Source organism: Candida oxycetoniae, assembly GCF_023343755.2.
Source record: "Candida oxycetoniae strain CBS 10844 chromosome Unknown scaffold38, whole genome shotgun sequence".
NCBI classification, from domain to species: domain Eukaryota; kingdom Fungi; phylum Ascomycota; class Pichiomycetes; order Serinales; family Debaryomycetaceae; genus Lodderomyces; species Lodderomyces oxycetoniae.
Genome location: NW_026055469.1, coordinates 46,081 through 66,992, shown reverse-complemented (window position 1 = coordinate 66,992; position 20,912 = coordinate 46,081). Strand labels below are relative to the sequence as shown.

Genomic DNA, 20,912 nt, shown 5'->3' with positions numbered 1-20,912 from the left:
AGATCTGGAGACAAACCATGAGCATTTAGAGGCGACTAACAAAGCCGAGATCTGGAGACAAACCATGAGCATTTAGAGGCGACTAACAAAGCCGAGATCTGGAGACAAACCATGAGCATTTAGAGGCGACTAACAAAGCCGAGATCTGGAGACAAACCATGAGCATTTAGAGGCGACTAACAAAGCCGAGATCTGGAGCAAAAAACCATAAAGTAACAGAGGCGACCACAAAGCCGATATCTAAGTAATGATCCTGAGTTGACCGAACCCACTACAAAGCCAGATACCTGGGCAATGATATCTGGCAATTTGGATCTTAAGTTTAATCGTTGTTTTTTTTTACAAAAAATACAAAAATAATCTTTATTCTTTTCCTCATGCGTTATACTCTATCTATCATTAAAGTTTTTAAGAAAAATAATAAGCTAAATTAAACTATCAGTGTTAGGGTCAAAGACTTTCTGTGGTTGTTGATTATTCTGGTTGAAAGAGGTAAATTGGTTATTAACCAGAAAATAACCAGAGAATGGGTTGGTCGACTGAGACTGTAATGGTTGCTGGGGCGTCTGTTGTATCGAATATGCACTTTGCAGTCCCACACTTTGCAGTCCCGTTGCCATTTTCACAAACGGGTTTGTGGATTGTGGCTGCAATGGTTGCTGAGGGAAAATTTGCTGGCTCTGGCTCTGGCTCTGCAGTGTTTGCAAATGCAGAGGCCCTGTTTTGGATGGTGAGAAAGGATTAGTGTTTGATCTCGCTAAATCCATAACTTGTGATTGTGTATACTGCAATGGGATGGTTTGTTGCAATGACTGCTGGGTGGAATTTTGCATGAACGGATTTGTATTCTGTGGTTGCAATGGCTGAGGACTATAACCACCAAACCCATAACCTGTGTATGAAGGTTGAAACGAAGAGGGTTGATACTGTTGACCCTGGATAATTGAGGGTAAAGCACTCAAATGCAGACCAGTTTGTTTCAATTGAGCTTGCTGCTGAGCTTGAAGTTGCGCCTGTTGCTGAGCTTGAAGTTGCTGGGCTTGTTGTTGTGCCTGAAGCTGCGCCTGTTGTTGAGCTTCCTGCTGAGCTTGTTGTTGTGCCTGAAGCTGCGCCTGTTGTTGGGCCTGAAGCTGTGCTTGTTGTTGTGCCTGTTGTTGTGCCTGAAGCTGTGCCTGTTGTTGAGCTTCCTGTTGAGCTTGAAGCTGTACCTGATGCTGAGCTTGTTGCTGAGCTTGTAACTGAAATGGATCAGCCGATGTCTGTATATAACTTTGATTCTGAATAGGTACATATAAATTGTTCCACGGGTTGTACGTTTGTTGTACTATTAAGGAAGCATGTCTGTCTCCTTTGTTATTATCAGTTTCTGATGGTGATTTGCTAGCACTTGTTTTACTATCATTAAACATCTCCTTAACATGATTCTTTTGTTGTGGTCGTTTTGTTTCAGCACTATTCCCTTTATTATTTTTTTCCTCCAAATACTGCCTTCTATTCATTTCGAAATTCGGGTCATCTAAATATTCTTCCAATGAGCTAGTTAGCGCAGTCGGGGCATGTTTTATCGTGGGGACATGTAATTTGGTGATATACTCTAAATGCTTGGCTACGCGCAAGTAATCAATAACGAATTTAGTTTGGTCGACGAATTTTTTGTAAATTTTCAAGGATCTTTCGGCATCGTATTTGGACATTTCAAAATAATGCTCCAAAATATTGATAACACCCTCATTTAGTTCCTGAAATAGGGATAACAAATCATTGACTAACAACCTAAATGCTGTTAATATAATTTCATTATTGATCTCATTCTCCACAAAACTATTCTTGAGTAAAGAGTCTATCTGCTTTTGTACACTCTCACTTTCCCTCAATAAACCCTTTTCTACGCTAAGAAAACGTAACCTGCCGCCTTGTTGGGAAGAACTGTTGTTTGTCCTCTCGTCTCTTACATAGTCAATTCCAGTAGCGTCGAATTGCTTGACTCGAGTAGCGAGATATTTCGCGTACTTGATAATAAACCTAACGTCGGCATTTGCACCACTTCCGTGAGTAATATTGCTCTGTGACAAATTCAACATTGAATGTCCCAGGTCTGCCAAATACCTCAAAGTGACATCCCTCTCGCCTTCTCGAATCATCAAGTGTATCACAATAAGGGATTTGTAAACTACAGACCAAGCGCTATCACGCAATCTCTGTTGCAAAGTCCTCATAATCGTATGAAAGTTATCGTTCGATATCGCCGAATGGTTGTTTGACGTAGCCATTAATATCGGCTCTATGTACTTGGGTTTGGGCGCGGCAACCTTGAGCTTGGTTGCTCCCTTGACAATTTTCTCATATGTAGTCATGGCAAAAAAGGATACAAGAGTGTAGGCGCCTACTGCAGATGCAATGCAATCTTGCAGACAAAAAGATGCTTTGTTAAACAAGGTAATTAAAAGAGGTTCGGTTCTTATGGATTACAAATTTTTAGATTTTCTCTCCTTCATTGAATAAAAAAATTGCCCAAACAATTCTTCAACTTGAGGGGACACCATCGAGTAAAGCGACGACACTATCGAGCGAAGCGAGATAGTGGAGCTCCACTGCCTATAAGGGGACACCATCGAGCGAAGCGACGACACTATCGAGCGAAGCGAGATAGTGGAGCTCCACTGCCTATCAGGGGACACTATCGAGCAGAGCGAGATAGCGGAGCACACTGGCTACAACACTATCTCGCTCTGGTCGATAGTGGAGCACCATTGACTATCAGGGTGTGGACCATCTAATAGCACTCTTCCCTTTGTAGTCGTAGAGATAGCGGAGCACACTAGCTACAACACTATCTCGCTTCGCTCGATAGTGGAGCACACTGACTACACCGACACCATCTTGCTTTGCTCGATAGCGGAGCACACTAGTTGACACCGATACTTTTGCCCTTTTCTTCACGTCACCATTCTATACCTTCTTCCTCGCCCTTTTCTGTGCCAAACCCGTGTGTTTTAAACTTGGTTGCATGTTTAAATCACTTTATCACATCTATTTTCACGAGCCATCTATTTACAGATTTAAATCATAAACTTCATAATCCTCCCGACACTATCGAGCGAATCAGGATAGTGGTGCACCAGCTGCCACCGATACTATCGGCACTGTCAAGCAGATCGACGACACTATCGGCACTGTCGAGCAGATCGACAATACTATCGAGCGAATCAGGATAGTGGTGCACCAGCTGCCACCGATACTTTTGCCCTTTTCTTCACGTCACCATTCCATACCTCCTTCCTCGCCCTTTTCTTCACATTACCATTCCATACCTCCTCTTTGTCTAGTCCATTTTTGTGCTACTCGGTGACGCTCACTGAACTATAGCCTATTACTACTACAAACTCCCCCCTCCCCCTCTCCATATTCTGCCCAGTCTCTTTCTCTTCTCTCTATAGACTATCTCTCTCTTCTCTTTATAGACTATCTCTCTCTTCTCTTTATAGACTATCTCTCTCTTCTCTTTATAGACTATCTCTCTCTGCTCGATAGTCTAAATTTTCTACTTTGCCTTTATGCCACCTCTTTTCTCCAAAAAGTCTTTTGCTTCATTCACTTTTGTAGCCAAAAAAGATGACCCTCCCTTATCCGGATGATTAGCCATCATCAACTTTCTGTGATGCTCCTTTAATTTCAACTTGCTCAAATTTGACTCTTTCAAGTTCAAAATCTGTAAGGCTTCTTTTGCACTCATCTTGGCGCCAAACCCCCCAGTGTAAAAAGCCTTCCCATTTAGCCCAGGACGATTGGTCTTGAATAAACCGGAAGCAAGGTATACAATAGTGAGTCCACTAAGGCCAGTTATCCAAGGATGATTTCCCATCCAATTTATTCCTTGATCAAAGTACCATTCAAAAGATCCTTCAACAGCTTGTTTCTTCTGAAGCTGTCCCGTATACCGATATTGCTCTCCCGATGGTCCCTGCTGACTGCTGTCGCCTGGTATCGGAAGTGTAGGTACCTCCATAGATGACATTGTTCCTCCTGTTTTTAATCTTGGAAATGAAAAATTGGGAAAAGCCTTCTCCAAAAAAGAAAATAAAAAAAATTGTGATGGAGGAGAAAAAAAAAAGTGAATAAATTTTATAGTAGGGGAATATCTCATCTCATCTCATCTCATCTCATCTCTTCTCTTGTCTTGTCTTGTCTTGTTATCTCTTCTCTTGTTATCTCTTCTTATTGACAAATTGGGATACACAATCGGTGTAATACGGGTTTGACATAGCAAGAAGGTTTACAGAATGAGAATATATCAGTGTCATTTTTGCTCATCGCCGGTATATCCGCTTCATGGAATAACCTTTGTTCGTAATGATGCTAAAGAATTTAGGTTCTGTCGTTCCAAGTGCCACAAAGCATTTAAACAACGTCGTAATCCTCGTAAGTTGAGGTGGACCAAGGCTTTCAGGAAAGCAGCAGGGAAGGAATTAGTTGTGGACTCGACCTTGACGTTTGCTGCTAGAAGAAATGTTCCAGTTAGGTATAATCGAGATTTGGTGGCCACGACCTTGAAAGGTATGAGCAGGATTGAAGAAATTAGAAGAAGAAGAGAAAGGGCCTTTTACAAGAATAGAATGAAGGGTAATAAGGAGAGGCAGTTGGCTGCAGATAGGAAGTTGGTTGAAGATAATCCCGAACTATTAAGATTGAGAGATGTCGAATTGAAAAGAAAAGCCGAGAAACAAGCTGCCAAAGAAAACGCTATTGAAGTGGAAGAGGAAGTGGAAGTGGAAGAAGAAGATGAAGATGAAGACTTAATGAGTGTAGATGAAGATATGGAAAGCGAAGATGAAGAAGAGAAAGAAAAGGTTAAACAGAAGGTGTTATTAAAAAACAAAAAAAAGTCGAGAAGATAAACTTACTGAAAAAATCTACGGCGTGGCATCTATAACAGACGACGATATGAAATAAGTTGGTCCTATTTGATTAGAAAGTTGCTCATGTATACCAAATTTCTTATTTATTTTTCATCAACTCTATTAATATCAATATTATTCTCATTTTCATACTTGTAATTCTCTGGCAAATACAATTGATGATACTTTTGCAATCTTTTCTTCCACCATTTTCTTGAATCCTTCCTATTGATTTCCTCCAAATATAAATCGTCCTCGTCCTCGCATTGTTCGTCTTCCGGCTCCTTCTTGTTGTACTCCTTGAAATCTCCATGCACATCAGCAGTTTTTGATGACTTGATCATCTGCATCTTAATCTTGTTCTCATTTTTACTTTTCTCCCAGAGATACTCACTGCCCATATTCAAATCCTTCAACACAATTTCTCGCGTTCTTCCAAGTGATTCAATATCGCCAATACGATCGATTGTATCGCTCAATAATTGATCAAAATGTGGCTGTGATGCAATTTCATGAAACGCTCTCATCATAGGAACAGAATCAGCACGCACTCGAGATTCGGAATCTATGGTAAAAATATTAAGGTTATCGTACTTTTGAATATAATCGGCTCTAGTCATTACCTGACGTGCTCTCCAAAGTGGCAATTCCGGTAAATGATGATCTGCTCCATCAACTGCTTTACCGTCGGTAATTATTGCGTTCATTTGTTTCCGATCCATCTCCACAAATTCTCTCATCAATAACATTGCACTAGCGGAGAATTTTCCACTTTCCATAACATCATCATCCATATCCATACCCAACAACCCACATTGGTTCAAGTACCATGTCTTTTCCCTGTCTATTATCTCATGGCAGGCTTTAATAATATCACTGTGGCGCGCAACTTGAGTGATGTGTTGTGGTCTGCCTCCAATCAAATCGTAAACAACATTACACACATCATCCTTGATAGTTGGGTCTTTGGGAAAATACCTATGTCTAATAAACTTTAAAGCGTTGATGGTTTCGTATCTATTGAAATCCCTTACATTGATCAACTCAAGTCTAGTCCCAAGTTGTTTCAATTTTTCATATACCCAGTAATCATCGCTATTGAAAATCATAGTCAACAATCCTGATCCACTCAATGCCTCGGCTTTTTGTTGCAATAGTTCAAGAAGCTTTACCCCTTCTTCATTTTCCTTGATCAAATGAGCATTGTTTATTATTAAAATTAAGGGGCGATGCAATTTGCTAATCCTATTAATAGCCAATTCTTCCAATTTGCTAAATGCACGCTCGATATCCAATAAAGCCGTTGTATCTCTAGGACCTCTTATCGAAAACAAAGATCCAATATAATCTTCATTAAACGTAAAGTTCAATGCTCTCCCTAGCCTTATTCTGAAAATCTCGGGATCAGCATGAGCGTCGAATATAGCTACATTGAATCCATTAATCTTTTTCATAGCATCCATGATCAATGATGTTTTCCCCGTGCCTTTTTCCCCAATAATCAAAAAATACCTCCCGATAATCTTACCTGCAATTATCTCATCGATGAGTTTTTGTTGAGGCCGATCCACCCAAAAAACAGACAGGTACGAATCGTTTGTCCTTTTATGCATGGCAATTTGTGCCGCGGGGTCTCCTTTCTCAAATGCCTCGTTCATTTTGCGAAGTACATGTTCATTATAGATTCTGTGGTAGAGAAACCCGGCAAACCCAACAACCGCTACCGAAGAGACCGTTATTCCTATAGTCTCGAGACATTTCATTAGGAACGATTTGAATCGAACAAACTTGCTTTCTTTACCATCGTTTTTTCCACCACCACCACCTCCTCCTCCTCCTTTAGCTCCTCCCCCCTTTTTCTTGTTTTCTCCTTCTTCTTCTTCTTCTTCCCTCAAGTCTTGAAGAAAACTCTCAATAATTTGGTTAGACCTGTGTATCCTGGAACAAATAAAATTCCTCTTGGGAATAATAGTTCTTAGTCCTATGGTAGGTCGGAATATCAATTGTCTCATCTCAAAACTTCAAAGGAAAACGCACCAAAAGCAAAAAAAAGCAAAAATAACTCACATAAAGCTCAAAAGCAACGTCAACACTTCCTGCCCTTCACAACCTCTATGCTACCCACTAACAAGTCAATGGCTTTTTCAATGGGTGCAAAATTTCAACCTAGACAAAGAATTGAAAGATCGCGATGGAGAGCTGAAACTCGCACGACTCAAATGGGCATCGTCAAAAAAAAAAAAAGAGAGAGAGGGAGGGAAGGGTTAATGAACCTTTATCATCTTTGATCATTTTCATTATTGAATTCAAGCCTTATTAGACATGTCAGAGATCCAACCGAGACAGGTAACGTATTGTGGAGTATGCAGCTGGCCACCTGAGTTTTGCGAATTTGGGATTCTGCAACAAAAATGCCAGCAATGGCTAGAATCTAGTCATCCTGACCTTTATTCTTTGCTTTATGGAGATGCTCATCTCGCCTCAAAAACACTGTCTTTATCAATTGACCAAAACAACAAAATTCAACAAGACATAGCCAAGAAGCAAGCTAAGGAACAACTTAAGCAGGAGAAGGAACTAGCCAAGAAGAAGTCGTCTAAAATCACAATAAAGAGAATTGAACGGAATAAAAGAAAACATATTATATCAATTAGTGGACTTGAAGTGTTTCAAATTGACTCAAAGAAATTGGCTAAAACTTTTGCTAGTAAGTTTGCAACTGGGGCTAGTGTTGTTAAAAACGCTGAAAAGTTGGATGAAATATTGGTGCAGGGGGATGTCAGTGATGAGGCTAGGGCGTATATTGAGCAATTGTTGAAGGATCAACAAGGGTTGGAGGATGTCAAAGTAGAACAAATTGACGAGAAAAAGAAGAAGAAAACTGCTGAAGCCACTGCCACAGGTGGTGGTGGTGGTGGTGGTGGTAATGACAGATAAAAAAAATAAAAATAAAATGATAAGAATTGCCATGAAGTCCATGTCACGAATATGTGAATCGTCATGGAGTATAAATAATACAATAAATATATAAATATACATATGTATATATATATATATTTCTAAGTGGCGTTTCTTTTCTCTATAAAGCTCAACCAGTGTAGTATGTAATACATTTCTAAGTGATAGATACGAATCTAGGTATAGATACAAATCTAGGTGATTAACTTAGATATTGAGACTTTCTCTTCTTCGGTCTCTTTCTTCAACGTATTGATCCCAGGTAATCGGATATCTAAATTGACTCCATTCTTATTAATAGCATTGTTATTATTATTATTATTATTATTGTTGTTGTTGTTGTTGTTGTTGTTGTTGTTGTGATCTTGTATGCTCAAAGACCCGAACTCATTAACTGATCCCACATTAGGTATACAATTTGGTCCACTACTCGGCGATTCTTCATCGGTGCAAGTTATCGTACCTTGAGTGATTTGTGCAATACTGGGTAAAAGCGGAGACTTTTCTGGTGTCGAAGAATTGGTAATCGATGAGCGAGGATTTGTAGCCGAAGCGTTGTATGTTGATGCAACGGAGGGAGACCTCCCTATAATGGATTTTGGCGGTGATAGTTTTGTCAGAAGTTCGGGAGTGGTAGATACAGTGATTTGTGGTATGTTTATTGGCACAATAGGCGGTAATTTAACGCCTGCTGAAGAGTCTGTATTAATGTTAGTGGAGCCGGCGCCAATGCTGGTAATGGCTGTTTGGGTTGTAGTCGTGGAAGTAGTTGTTACTGCTGGTTGTGGTGGCTGTTTGACATTAATGCTCTGAGAAGCTATTGTTGCTGCGCTTGCGGCTGATGATGTCAACGGTGTTAATGATGGTTGTTTTTGACCTCCAGAGGGAACTTTTGGCAATAGCTGTCCTGGTTTTGCTACTGCTGCTGCTGCTGCTGAGGAGGAGGAGGAGGAGGATGCGGAAATATGTGCTGATGATGAGGATGCGGATGATTTGAGTCCTTGTGGTAATGTAGGCGCAAGAGTTGAGGTGGAATTGAATGGAGGTGGAAGTGTTGATGACTGCAGTTGTGGTATGGATAAAGATGGTGCGGCAGTTATTATAGTAGTGACATTTTGTGGGACGGCCAACACTTGTGGTTGCGGTTGTGGTTGTGGTTGTGGTTGTGGGTGTGGATGAGATGTTCCTGTAGCAAGTGACGAAGTTGGTGCATATACTACGGATCCTGTACTTGTTAGGACTGGTACTAACGGACCATAGGGAGAATGGACCACTGCTGGAGGTGGAGGCGGAGGTTGTGGAGCTAGCTGTACATTTGGTGGTAGTTGTGTTTGGAATTGTTGAGCTGCTTGTTGATTTGGTGTAGGCATCATTGAAGACATAAGTTGCTGGCCATGTCCAGTAATAGTAATCATGGAACCTTGAGGTGGTTGGAATTGTTGTTGTTGTTCTAGCTGTATTTGCTGCATTTGTTGTTGTTGTTGTTGTTGTTGTCGCTGTTGTTGTTGTTGTTGTCGCTGCTGCTGCTGTGAGTGTTCTCCTGCATCTCCACCAACTAGCATTGAATTATCTCCCAAAACTTCCAATTTCTCCTGTCTCATATTTTGATTAAATTGAGCCAATCTAAGAGCACTTCTGGCGTTATTGTCCAAATTTAAATAAGCGCAATGTAGTTTACCCTTGAGGCAGTTTAGACACGATGGTAACGTTTCGTCACATTTGATTCTTCTTTTCTTACAAGTGCCACAACCCAAATGTGAGTTTCTATGCTTTCGTCTTGAGTTTTTCTTCCTACGTGCTATATTGTCTTTTAAATCGGAATCTTCTTTGAAGGACATAGGTGGTGTATTTGAATATACAGTGAGTATTTGTTGTTGTTGTTGCTGCTGTTGTGGTGGCGGCTGCAGAGTAGTATGCATATCAGATGCTATGTAATTTGGAAGTAGAATTGATTGCTGTTGGTTGAAATGGCGGTATGCTTGATGGAATACTGGTTGTTGCGACGGTGGCAGATGTAGCAGCGATATTAGTCTTGGTGACTGCTGTTGCGGCGGCGGCGGCGGCTGTTGCTGCTGTGGGATATTCATTAGTGGCTGATGTAGGGTGTTCATGTTGTTGCGATATGAAGATGACGAGGAAGAAGCCTCCAAGGAACTTAGTCCTCTTGATTTGAAAGCGGACGTCGATGTACCTGTTATTGTGGGGATACTCGGTTTTCTTGGTGGATCCGGATTTTTCAAGGCCTTATTATAGATATCCATCATTTATGGGAATAGGAATATATAGAGCAACACTAGGGAGCAAAGCGAGCTAGTGGAGCAGATGAACAGATTGGGGGGGAGGCAGGTTGTTGCTAATCCTAGAGGGATTACATGTACTAGTGGTGGGAGCGCTGGTATCGTGGCTCCTCTTGGAATGGCTCTTCTTGGGGTGGCTCCTTTTGGGGTGGCTCCTCTTGGAATGGCACTTCTTGGGGTGGCTCCTTTTGGGGTGGCACCTCTTGGGATGGCACCTCTTGTGGTGGCACTTCTTGGGGTGGCTCCTTTTGGAATGGCTCTTCTTGGAATGGCTCCTCTTGGAATGGCTCCCTTTAGGGTTGCACCTCTTTGGTAGCTATGAATGGGATTAACAAAGGATATATACTGTATCCTATCTTATCCTATTCTGTAACCCACACTCTTAATCTTCTCTTGCAAAAGGTATAAATGGGTGTAAGAGTATACAATTATCAGTCAAAGCCTATATATAGTGGGTTTATGAATCCTTTGTAAATTATGGAAAATTATGTAGATACCTGCTTTTTGATGTGTCAAGTGCGTATCTTAGTGCCTCTATGTAAATGTTTATTTATACAAAGTTTCCGAAGCTCTTACTTTTTAGTCGCTCTAAATTTACTGAGAGATATACAACATTATAATGCACATGTATAATGTACCATGTTATATATGTAAAGGTTTTTTTCGACCTGCTTTTTGGTCAGACTGGCAGGGAGAGCAATGCGTCGCCAACGGAAAACCTGGGCTGAAAAAAAAAAATATATATATATATAGACACTATCGAGCTGAGAAAAAATATATATATATAGACGCTATCGGGCAGAGCGAGATTTAGTGGAGCAGTACTGACTAGTGACACCATATTTGGGCTGAGAAAAAAAGAAAAAAAAAATACGAGCTAGTAAATTTTAACAAGAATATGGTTTGAACATTTGGATTGAGTTTAACACATGGGTTTGACTTGGCTCAACGTTTACAAATCAGGCCCACATTGTCTTGTTCCTTAAATAGGTCATCTATTATATCTCTTTTTGTCAATGAAACAATTCCAATAATAAACAAATGATCTATAAATGAGGTATTACTACAATAATGTGGCAAGTCTTAAGTTCAATCAAATGGAAAGCATTTGATAGAGTAGGCAGTAGATATCATTTGATTAATTAGGCAGTAGATATCATTTGATTAATTAGGCAGTAGATATCATTTGATTAATTAGGCAGTAGATATCATTTGATTAATTAGGCAGTAGATATCATTTGATTAATTAGGCAGTAGATATCATTTGATTAATTAGGCAGTAGATATCATATCATCTAAAGACATGTCTACACATGTAGACACACGGATCTTTTGGTATTTCATCCATGAGCTCGCAATTAAATCCATTTTTGGCATAATAATGTAGACTATTTTAAATGTAGTTCTAAATTTGCGAGAGACTGGATACAATAACGAGTGTTATGTAATCCCTTAGGATATGTGCATATAGATTAGATTATGTAATTATTAAAATAAAAAAACAAAAACCCGAAACCAAACCAAAAAAAAAAAACCAGAGTAGTTAAGCCCTGAAAATATCGTAAGTTTATTATTCTCAATAGATGGTAAGCCACTTGACATAGGGGTTTTCCGATTTTTTTTTTTTTTCAACTATATTTTCAAAGTATATTAAAAGCCTTTATGGTTTTCAAGGGACAATCAATCGTAAAGGGCCTTAAAATATACGATTGATATCACAAAAAAAGAAAAGAAAAAACAAACTTTTTAAACACATGAAAAACTTTTATGGTAGCGTTTAGTTTGAGAAAACTTTAAATTTTTACTAATTTATTTAATTGTTATTAGCTTAATTAAGCATAAAAAAATCGAGTCATCCAACTCTCAGTGTTGCTCCTTTTACCTTATTTGTGATAATCCTCATTTATGGTTAATTCCCCTTGTTGTTTTTGATACTCTTGTTGTTGCTATTCCTTGTACCTGTAACATGCACCTTACTATACACTCCTTTTAGTTTGTTGTACTGTGTTAATTACTGGAGCCTTTATGATTTGCTTTGTTTTGAAATTTGTCCCCTGAAGAAAAAAAAGAAAAAAAAAAGGATTTAGTATACAGTATTGTGAGTGTATAATTACCAAGTTTACGGGTAAAGTTGACAGGTGGAGTTTGACAGAGTTTTATTATGTTAAAAAATATACCCCGTAATTTAAAACACCACTATCGAGCAGAGCGATACTATCGAACGACACTATCGAGCAACACTATCGAGCAACACTATCGAGCGACACTATCGAGCAACACTATCGAGCGACACTATCGAGCAGAGCGAGATAGTGGGGCAAACTGACTAGCTTGTTACTCCACTATTGAGCGACACTATCACGGTCTGCTTGATAGTGGAGCACACTGACTAGCTATTACTCCACTATTGAGCGACACTATCTCGCTCTGCTCGATAGTGTCGCTCGATAGTGTCGCTCGATAGAAACTCCTTATAGAAATTCTTACTTTTTATTATTGCCAACCTAGTTTGCCGATATGGGGTCCTGAAACAAGGGATTATTCAGTAAGCAGCCCATTACATTAACAAAAAAAATAGTCTCAATTTTTAGCAAATTATGTCACAACTTTAAAAAATTATAGAGGTGTGACAAAAATATAATAAGAACCTAATCAATTGTCATCCTATCAATAGTAAAAGAGAGTTACCGTGTAGATAAGCGGCTCAGTAACATACTCTAGATACTCTAAATAAATAAATAAATAAATAAATAAAATCTGCATCAATCAAACCCGTGTAAGCCCTTCAGTGCTGCTCGACTATCCCGCTCTGCTCGATAGTGTCGTCGTATGTGTATAATGACTTTGGTAGGTACGTTTCCCATAATGGCATCCAAAAAATCCTATCTCCGTTCCGTTTCTATAAAAAAAGAAGAGCATATACTTTTCTTTTTAGTTGCTGCATGTTGCCATGTATCGTTGCTTTGCATATCCAACCAACAAAGAGATTATTTTTATTTTAGCCAGCATATATAATAGAGGAAAAGAAGAAATATGAAAATAAAACTCAGCCCCATTACCATTCTTAGGTCCCGAAAGAATTTCTCAAAACACATACTGTGTCATACAAATGGTATGTTATTGTCCGAATAACTGGCTATTTCAAGTTGGCAAGATTGCAAATAGCGTAATTGATTCTCGATTCGATTCGATTCGATTCGATTCAATTCAATTCGACTATCGTTTCAACGTCTATTTATAATTGTCACCATACTTTTTAACCAAATGATGTCATTCAAAAATAACACAAACACCAAAAACCACCCTAAAGTAACAAAAATCAAGCTTTGTATTTCAGTCACGCTCTTTGGTACCTTTCCATTTTCTCTTGATTTAATAATATAGTACAGTAGAGCCACGTAAAATCGGATGGGCTTTTTCTTCTTGTTCCCGATCGGATCTCTAACTTTGTAAACTCGTAAAACTTGTCCGTTTCAAATAAGAAGAAAGCTATACAGTTACACAATGTCTTAAATCGATTTGATCTTTGCACTACGTTGCTCTTTGTTTCCCATATACTCGCGTTCCAAAAGGAGGAAAAGGACACTGGTTCTTATTTTGACTCAATTTCAAGCAAAATTCGAAACTAGGGAGCGAAGCGAGATAATGGAGCAGCACTTGGTAGACACTAGGGAGCGAAGCGAGACAGTGGAGCAGCACTTAGTAGACACTAGGGAGCGAAGCGAGACAGTGGAGCAGCACTTAGTAGACACTAGCTCGCTTCGCTCCCTAGTGCTTGGTATAACCAATTTGTGACAAGGTACAATCCACTATGAATATATTGACGAAATTTTTTTGGGTGCAAAATATATTTTTTGCTTCATTCATCACTATCGAGCAGAGTGAGATAGCGGAGCAGTACCAACTAGCTTATAACTTCACTATCTCGTTTTGCTCGATAGTGGAGAAGCTCTGACTAGCTACACGAGTTTGATTGATGCAGATTTTTTTTTTATTCCGTGTAGACTCAGTTAAGGTTAGGTACTACTATAAAGCCTATGTTTATAGACAAATTGTAAATGATTGCCACTGTTTACCTTTTCCGTATCTTTCGATAGACTACTGGTGCTAAATCCTTGTTCTTTATTGATCAAATCAGTTTCCACAACGAGTAGATATAGAGTGTAGAGAGATATAGAGTAGAGATATAGGGTGTAGAGATATAGGGTTTAGAGATATAGAGTAGAGATATAGAGTGTAGAGATATAGAGTATAGAGATATAGAGGGTGTAGTTAATAGACTATCTCGCTCTGTTCGATAGTCATCTATGGGAATTTGATAGTGATTGTCTTGAGTGTTGTAGTCTCTTGTTGAAGGAGTCAGTAATATTTTTTTTTGACTCAATCTCATCGCTTGCGCCGCACGATGAGATGAGATACACCACTAGTGTAAAACCATTCAGTAATCAAACCCGTGTGTACTACCCAAAAATGTCACCTTCCGAGAGACTGGCAGAAGAGGATAAGCAGGACGAACAAGTAATAAATACCTCACATTCTTCTTCTCCGCCGAGTCAACCAGATTTGAAACCTATCAAGAAGCAGAGGAAACCGCAAACTGAAGAAGAGTATCAGTATCAACTTTCACTTTGGGCCAAGACGGGACCTCAGATAAATACAGAGACATGGCTTTATGAAGACCTTGACCGATTAGATAATACAAGGAAGGTAGATCGTCAAAAGATCCTTCATGCTTGTGAAAAGGCATATTATGAACGCGACTGGTTAAAGTGTTTGGAAATGTGTAACATTGGAGAGAAATTGTTTGGTGTTGATTTAAATGCTGTTGGTGAAGAGCTTCGAAGGAATTTTGAGAACAAGGGGAGAAAGACAAAAACCAGTGGGAAGATTGAACGACATATTATTGAGTTGCTCAATATTAAGGAACGATGTTTATCTAGAATAGAAGAGAGAAAATAGAGATGCGTTGATGATGGGTGGATGAAATAGTAGATTTATTCTCTTTTTAACCAAATACGTACTTCAACCGAACTAACCATCCGTTTTCGGTACTCTGTCTCCTTCTTCTCCTCCTCCTCCTCCTCTTCTTCTTCTTCTTCTTCTTCAGATTTCTCTACTCTTCTAAATTCATCAAGCACTTCAACACTGCCAGTAATAATATCTACCCGGTAATTCAAATTTTGAAAATTCATAGCTAGTTTTAAACATTTCTCAATAGTCTTACCCATCCCTTTTACTACTACATACTGTGTCTTCTTATATTGATCATTTTGAAATTTTCTAGGACCCAATGTCCTTGAGAATTTCGATAGCTGTTTCGTAATTCGTTTCACAGCCGATACATATGATGTACTCGATTTTACTAGAAACGTTGAAGCAAATTGCGTTTCCGTTTGAAGTTTAGTTTGTGGACTATGTTTAATATGCTTTTTCCCAGCTACTCGTTTCGCCATTATACAATAAATCTTAGTTCAGTACGGGTATTGCGTTCTTGCTCCTTATGGGGGTGATGTGATCTGTCTTGGTCAGTATTGCGTCGACATCTACTCGCGGTACTCGGCCCAGAAATGCAAACGCGACTGTTGAAAATTTGGCGAGAATGTTTTCATTTTTTATTTTTCAGTCGGCGCGTAATTATTTTTCAAACTTGATCTACTAGGTCATCGAGTCATTGTGAAAAGTTTACTATTCAAAGTTGACATTGAAGGATGAAACGAGGTCGAGAAGAAGATAGCGATGGGGATCAATCCTTTATGTCGTCGCCATTGTCAATTTGTCGGGTGTTCACATTGGAGAACTTTTCACAATCAATACTGACAAAGAGACTTCAGATTCATCAGATACATACGGATGTACATCATAAAACGGTAGAGATGATGATGAATGCGCAATTGCGACTACAACGAGAGGAAGAAGAACAAAAACATAGAGATGGGACAAACGGTCAACTTACTAATTCAAATTTAAGTTCAGATCCAGATTCAAATTCAAGTTCAAGTTCGGATCCAAATTCAAATTCAAGTTCAAGTACATATTATCAGAAACCATATTGGTAAAAACATTAATAATTATATAGCGGAATTGCAAATTTCGAAATTTCGTACTGGTCTTAAATCCTCCAACTCAATGCATTTCCATAAACTCTTGGTCAAGAGTATCTTGTCATCAATTGTCTCGTAAATCTTGCCAAGATAGTACCAAACTTCCGGGTTATTTACACCATATGGCCAACAAATTGAATAGTGCTCTAACAAATTCTTCAACCTGATAATTGCTGCATCCATATCCTTAGTTGAAATGAATAATGAGTTGGTGCTCTTATCATCAATAAGAATAAGTTTAGATAATCCAAGTATAGCGAATCCATAATCAACTTTATTGAACGGATCGTTTCTATCGAGTATTTCTAATGATCTCTCAAACTCTTGTAGTGCTAAAAACTTCTTTTGCTTTGAATAAAGATACCCCGTAGCAATAAATGTCTTGACATTAGGCTCGTATACAAGTTCAGCCTCAATTATACTTTGTTCGCATTCATCAAATAGTCCAACTTTCAAGAAAATACTTGCCGTCCATAGCCAAAGTTCTTGTAATACTTTACGTTCCATAATGCTATCATGGGTATGAGTGGGAGCTGCTGCTCTTGTAGATATTTTTGATGATGCGGAGGAGGAAACGCTGAGAGCACGTTGCGGTACTGATTGTGCAGCTACAGGTTTCTCGGGAGGCATTGGTGAAGTAGAAGAATGTCCGCTTTTGAAAAAGTCGGGCTTTTTAATAAGGATATGCCCACCACTTCCAACACCATTCAATTTCCCTGATGTGTTCGATGTCACTGAATTTTTTCTTGATACAAATGTTGTGTCCTTCTTAGGAAGTTTTGACAATCGTTTTAGTTTATCAACCGCATTATGCCTAATTGATGATAACTCATGTTTAGATTCATCACGATCTTTCTTTGACAACAACAGAGGTGGTGGAAGCACTGTTCCTGTTCTTGTTTCCTTTTTCCCAACCTTCTGTTGCATTGACATTGCAGGTGGTAATGACGTATTAATAACACTTTGATTAGCATTGTCCTTTGCATCAATAAAACTTGGTCTATGTGACCACTTCTCGATTAGCCCACAATGTTTTGACGAAGCATGATTCTCATTGGAACTAAACTTGATGTCAAATAATTCATGGTATAATACAAACACTTCTGATATCAAATCAATCATATACTGAGTTCCATGAACCGATTCCAAAACAGCCATTTGGGTCAACTTCAACTGCAAAATTTCATACTTGGATTCAGGAGTCAATTGGATATTCTTTTGTTGATGCTTCAATATGTATAGTCCAGAAATGTTCAATGCTTTATTGATGAATTTCTCAGGCTCACGAATTTTAGGTATTGGAGGCACATAAGCATCCATCTGTTGGTCGATATTAGCTGCTCCATTAGCTTTGATTTCGTCACTAAGTAAAGTATCAGGTAAGATGTTATCGTAAGCTCCCGCTGGTTTATTCACTTCGTCATTGTCATTGTTGAACGAGGTTATCAATAATACCAATAAATTCCAAGTTTTAAACGACTCAGGATATTTTTTCAAGATAAATTTACAAAGCTTCAATGCTGGATTCAACTCGCCGGTGTTTGACAAGGCCAAGGCATAGCTAAATAGGTAAAGCACATTACCAGTAGAATTGATGATCAATGAGTTTTTATAATTCTTTACAACTTCCAATACATGCTTATCCAATAGTTTTTGATTTGGTGATTCACACATGGATAAATAGTAATGATAGTAACCAATTGAATGCCATGCTTTTGAAATCAATTCAATAAACTGGGAATGATCCGACCGCAATACATTGAGGTTATACTTTCTGTACAAGAATGATAATGGATTTTTATCGCCCGCATAATTCTCATCATCATACGTCAAATCAATGAAATCTCCCAAGGTATCCAAATACACCTTCAACTGTTTGACATACTTGTCAAGATTATTCAGGACTATGGTCACATCGCTATAGTGAAACTTTTTCACATTCTTGAATGACTTCAAAGGGTTGAAATGGATGATGCATGTACTATAAGTATCAATAATTGCCAAAATGTCTTCAATATAGCCATTCTTTTGTTCTTGATCTTTTTCCAGGTATGTGATATAAGTATTGAAAGCTGCCAATGCTTCGTCGTATTCGTTCAAGTCAATTAAAGTATAGATCAAGTTTGATAACACAATTCTGCTTTGATATGTCTTTGTAGTAGCATCAATAAGGAACTGCTTGGAGAGAGATGGTTTAAGTATTGCCAAGTTGAAAGGAACATAGCTAATAGACTCAAATAGGTTATTAATGAAGTCATTTATTCTTGTATTTTCATCACTTGCATCTGGAAACTGAATCTTGAGATGAATGCACTCATTTATATCAACAGTCAAAAATGATGAATAATCAGATTTAAAATTTTTATTTACAAATTTCGAATTTTCTGGTCGTAACAAATAGTTGGAATAGGCAATTATTGATAGTTTATTCTTGAAGAAGGGTAGATTACTAACTTCATTGATGAAAGATAAGGGAACTATTGATCCATTACTTTGTTGAGTTAACGAGTAGCTTAATTTGTTGAACATCAAATCGAACCAATGATTAGCCACAACTTGTGATTTGGAAAATGGTCTGTTGAAATGGATCAAATATTCTACCCAGACTTTAGTTGTGCCCGACACACCATCATCAATATTGCTCAATCCCAACAATGTATAATATCGACAAGTCAAGTATTGAATAAATTCCAATAAATTTGCAGAAACGTTCAAATTTGTTGCTCTGTTGACTTGATGACTAACGGTGATTGATTTGAGAAGTTTATGCATTTCGTAAAAGTTACCATCCAAGTACAACAAGTGAGACATTAGATTGACATAGTATAATTTCTCTTCATAAGTTCTACTGTTATCGTGATGCTGGTAATTTAGGTGAATTGAGTTTGTGTAATTGATCAACTGGATTAACTTCTCCTTGGGATTTTGCTGTGGCGGGTTGCGGTTATCAGTCGATACAAAGTCTCGTACAGTAGTCAATTCCTCACCATTGAACTCGTTCCGTATCAACAATTGTAACTGATAGTCAACAAACACCAACTGTTGAAAATAATCTTGACTATCTTGGAAATTTAGTACGGTTTTGGGGAAGCAGCCAAGGTTTAAAGTCCGTATGTATTTCTCGTTAATAGAATTATCAATAAACATGGCTTTGTAAAGGGGAACGGGGGATAGTGCGGCTGTATTTTAAAGTGAAAAAAAAAGGAATGCAATTTATAGCTGTTGACTTTGATAAAACCAAATAGCGCAAGATTTTAGATAATGGTCTTAAGCCCTGAAATCTTGTGTATGTAGATTTTTTTTTGGATAATTACAACTGTATGAATGAGCTGGAATGAATACCAAGTGAATGACTGAATAGTGTAGATAGTGTAGATTAGGAGGATGTATTTATGAAGATGGTGGGTTATTGTGAATTTGACCGTGCTTTCTATGCTGAAGACAAGGCACTATCGAGCGGAGCGAGATAGTGTTGTAACAGGCTAGTTAGTGTCGTATAGCCTCGTGTAGCCTCTTCCAGCTTGTCCAGCTCTCTTTTTAGCTCTGTAGCCTCTTGTAGCCCTTTTAGCCTTGTTTCAGCTTCCTATAGTATTGTCCAACTATCTCTTTGATTTTTCAGAGCTCTAGCTTTTCAGCTCTCTTCCAGCTTGTCTAGCTCTCTTTTACCTTGTCTAGCTCTTTTTTAGCTTGTCCAGCTCTCTTCCAGCCTGTCTAGCTCTCTTTTTAGCTCTGTAGCCTCTTGTAGCCCTTTTAGCCTTGTTTCAGCTTCCTATAGTATTATCCAACTATCTCTTTGAATTTTCAGAGCTCTAGCTTTTCTAGCTCTCTTAGTTTTTCAGTTCTCTTCCAGTTTTTTTGCTTTCTTCCAGTTTTTTTGCTTTCTTCCAGCTTTCTTCCAGCTTTTTTTGCTCTTTTTTTAGCTTGTCTAGCTCTTTTCTAGCTGTCTAGCTCTTTTCTAGCTGTCTAGCTCTCTTCTAGCTGTCTAGCTTGTCTAGTTTCTTCCAGCTTTCCTAGCTTTCTTTTAGACTTTTGCTTAGTTTTCGTCGTTGGGTGAGATTTGATTCGCTTTTTATACTGCGCTTTGTTAAGCTTTTTGTCGTACTGCATATAGTTTTGAAACTGCCAACTTAACCTAATTGAGAAGATTTTGTCTGAAAAAGACAATTTTTATGTGTCTGGTGTCTGATGAACAAAAAAAATATATAATTGGGTCTTTGTTTATTGTCTGAATCTGAACCTTAACCCCACCTTCTTCTTAATATGTACTACTATGTTTGTCTCTGAAACTTCTATCTTAATTGAGTAATAAAATTATAGAGTTAAATTGATTTGAACGTTTTTGATTAATTGAGTTAAAAATTGATAAACTTATTTATAACAAAGAGATGTAATCAATGGTGTCTTATGATAGTGATATATGCATCAAAGGTAACCGAAAAAGGTAAATTTTATTTACATATTGGCCTTGAAAATTTCAATTTCAATTAACACATGGGAGACTTTTGTATCAAAGAACACTCTTTAATCTTCAATTTCTTCTCTCCTCTTCATTCTCTTCATTCTCTTCATTCTCTTCATTCTCTTCATTCTCTCCTCTTCATTCTCTTTATTCTCTTTACTTTTTTCCTCTCCTCTTTCCTCCTCTTGCCTCCTCTTTTACA

At 38.3% G+C, this 20,912-nt stretch overlaps 11 protein-coding genes across 11 annotated transcripts; 4 read left to right on the top strand and 7 right to left on the bottom strand. All coding sequences in view use genetic code 12, as the record gives it.

Annotated features, from left to right (window-relative positions):
* Nucleotides 1-425: 425 nt before the first annotated feature.
* KGF56_003814 (uncharacterized protein) lies at nucleotides 426-2,354 on the bottom strand (the record flags this gene model as incomplete). The annotated part of the gene is made up of 1 exon (XM_049325187.1): nucleotides 426-2,354. The coding sequence occupies one exon, from the start codon at nucleotides 2,352-2,354 to the stop codon at nucleotides 426-428; it is 1,929 nt and encodes a 642-aa protein (XP_049179140.1).
* Nucleotides 2,355-3,541: 1,187 nt separating this feature from the next.
* On the bottom strand, nucleotides 3,542-4,015 carry PAM18 (Pam18p; the record flags this gene model as incomplete). Its single annotated transcript, XM_049325185.1, has 1 exon — nucleotides 3,542-4,015. One exon carries the CDS (start codon nucleotides 4,013-4,015, stop codon nucleotides 3,542-3,544), a length of 474 nt encoding a protein of 157 aa, XP_049179139.1.
* A 265-nt stretch (nucleotides 4,016-4,280) lies between these two features.
* RLP24 (ATPase-activating ribosome biosynthesis protein) lies at nucleotides 4,281-4,895 on the top strand (the record flags this gene model as incomplete). Its single annotated transcript, XM_049325184.1, has 1 exon — nucleotides 4,281-4,895. One exon carries the CDS (start codon nucleotides 4,281-4,283, stop codon nucleotides 4,893-4,895), a length of 615 nt encoding a protein of 204 aa, XP_049179138.1.
* A 104-nt stretch (nucleotides 4,896-4,999) lies between these two features.
* Nucleotides 5,000-6,907, bottom strand: KGF56_003811 (uncharacterized protein; the record flags this gene model as incomplete). Its single annotated transcript, XM_049325183.1, has 1 exon — nucleotides 5,000-6,907. One exon carries the CDS (start codon nucleotides 6,905-6,907, stop codon nucleotides 5,000-5,002), a length of 1,908 nt encoding a protein of 635 aa, XP_049179137.1.
* A 310-nt stretch (nucleotides 6,908-7,217) lies between these two features.
* KGF56_003810 (uncharacterized protein) lies at nucleotides 7,218-7,832 on the top strand (the record flags this gene model as incomplete). Its single annotated transcript, XM_049325182.1, has 1 exon — nucleotides 7,218-7,832. One exon carries the CDS (start codon nucleotides 7,218-7,220, stop codon nucleotides 7,830-7,832), a length of 615 nt encoding a protein of 204 aa, XP_049179136.1.
* A 215-nt stretch (nucleotides 7,833-8,047) lies between these two features.
* On the bottom strand, nucleotides 8,048-10,117 carry ZCF21 (Zcf21p; the record flags this gene model as incomplete). Its single annotated transcript, XM_049325181.1, has 1 exon — nucleotides 8,048-10,117. The coding sequence occupies one exon, from the start codon at nucleotides 10,115-10,117 to the stop codon at nucleotides 8,048-8,050; it is 2,070 nt and encodes a 689-aa protein (XP_049179135.1).
* A 113-nt stretch (nucleotides 10,118-10,230) lies between these two features.
* Nucleotides 10,231-11,061, bottom strand: KGF56_003808 (uncharacterized protein; the record flags this gene model as incomplete). The annotated part of the gene is made up of 2 exons (XM_049325180.1): nucleotides 10,231-10,412; nucleotides 11,043-11,061. Coding segments are annotated over 2 exons (201 nt in total), but the record flags the coding sequence as incomplete, so codon positions are not given.
* Nucleotides 11,062-14,620: 3,559 nt separating this feature from the next.
* KGF56_003807 (uncharacterized protein) lies at nucleotides 14,621-15,109 on the top strand (the record flags this gene model as incomplete). The annotated part of the gene is made up of 1 exon (XM_049325179.1): nucleotides 14,621-15,109. One exon carries the CDS (start codon nucleotides 14,621-14,623, stop codon nucleotides 15,107-15,109), a length of 489 nt encoding a protein of 162 aa, XP_049179133.1.
* Nucleotides 15,110-15,144: 35 nt separating this feature from the next.
* Nucleotides 15,145-15,603, bottom strand: KGF56_003806 (ribonuclease P/MRP protein subunit; the record flags this gene model as incomplete). Its single annotated transcript, XM_049325178.1, has 1 exon — nucleotides 15,145-15,603. The coding sequence occupies one exon, from the start codon at nucleotides 15,601-15,603 to the stop codon at nucleotides 15,145-15,147; it is 459 nt and encodes a 152-aa protein (XP_049179132.1).
* Nucleotides 15,604-15,858: 255 nt separating this feature from the next.
* On the top strand, nucleotides 15,859-16,206 carry KGF56_003805 (uncharacterized protein; the record flags this gene model as incomplete). Its single annotated transcript, XM_049325177.1, has 1 exon — nucleotides 15,859-16,206. The coding sequence occupies one exon, from the start codon at nucleotides 15,859-15,861 to the stop codon at nucleotides 16,204-16,206; it is 348 nt and encodes a 115-aa protein (XP_049179131.1).
* A 12-nt stretch (nucleotides 16,207-16,218) lies between these two features.
* On the bottom strand, nucleotides 16,219-19,398 carry KGF56_003804 (uncharacterized protein; the record flags this gene model as incomplete). The annotated part of the gene is made up of 1 exon (XM_049325176.1): nucleotides 16,219-19,398. One exon carries the CDS (start codon nucleotides 19,396-19,398, stop codon nucleotides 16,219-16,221), a length of 3,180 nt encoding a protein of 1,059 aa, XP_049179130.1.
* Nucleotides 19,399-20,912: the final 1,514 nt, after the last annotated feature.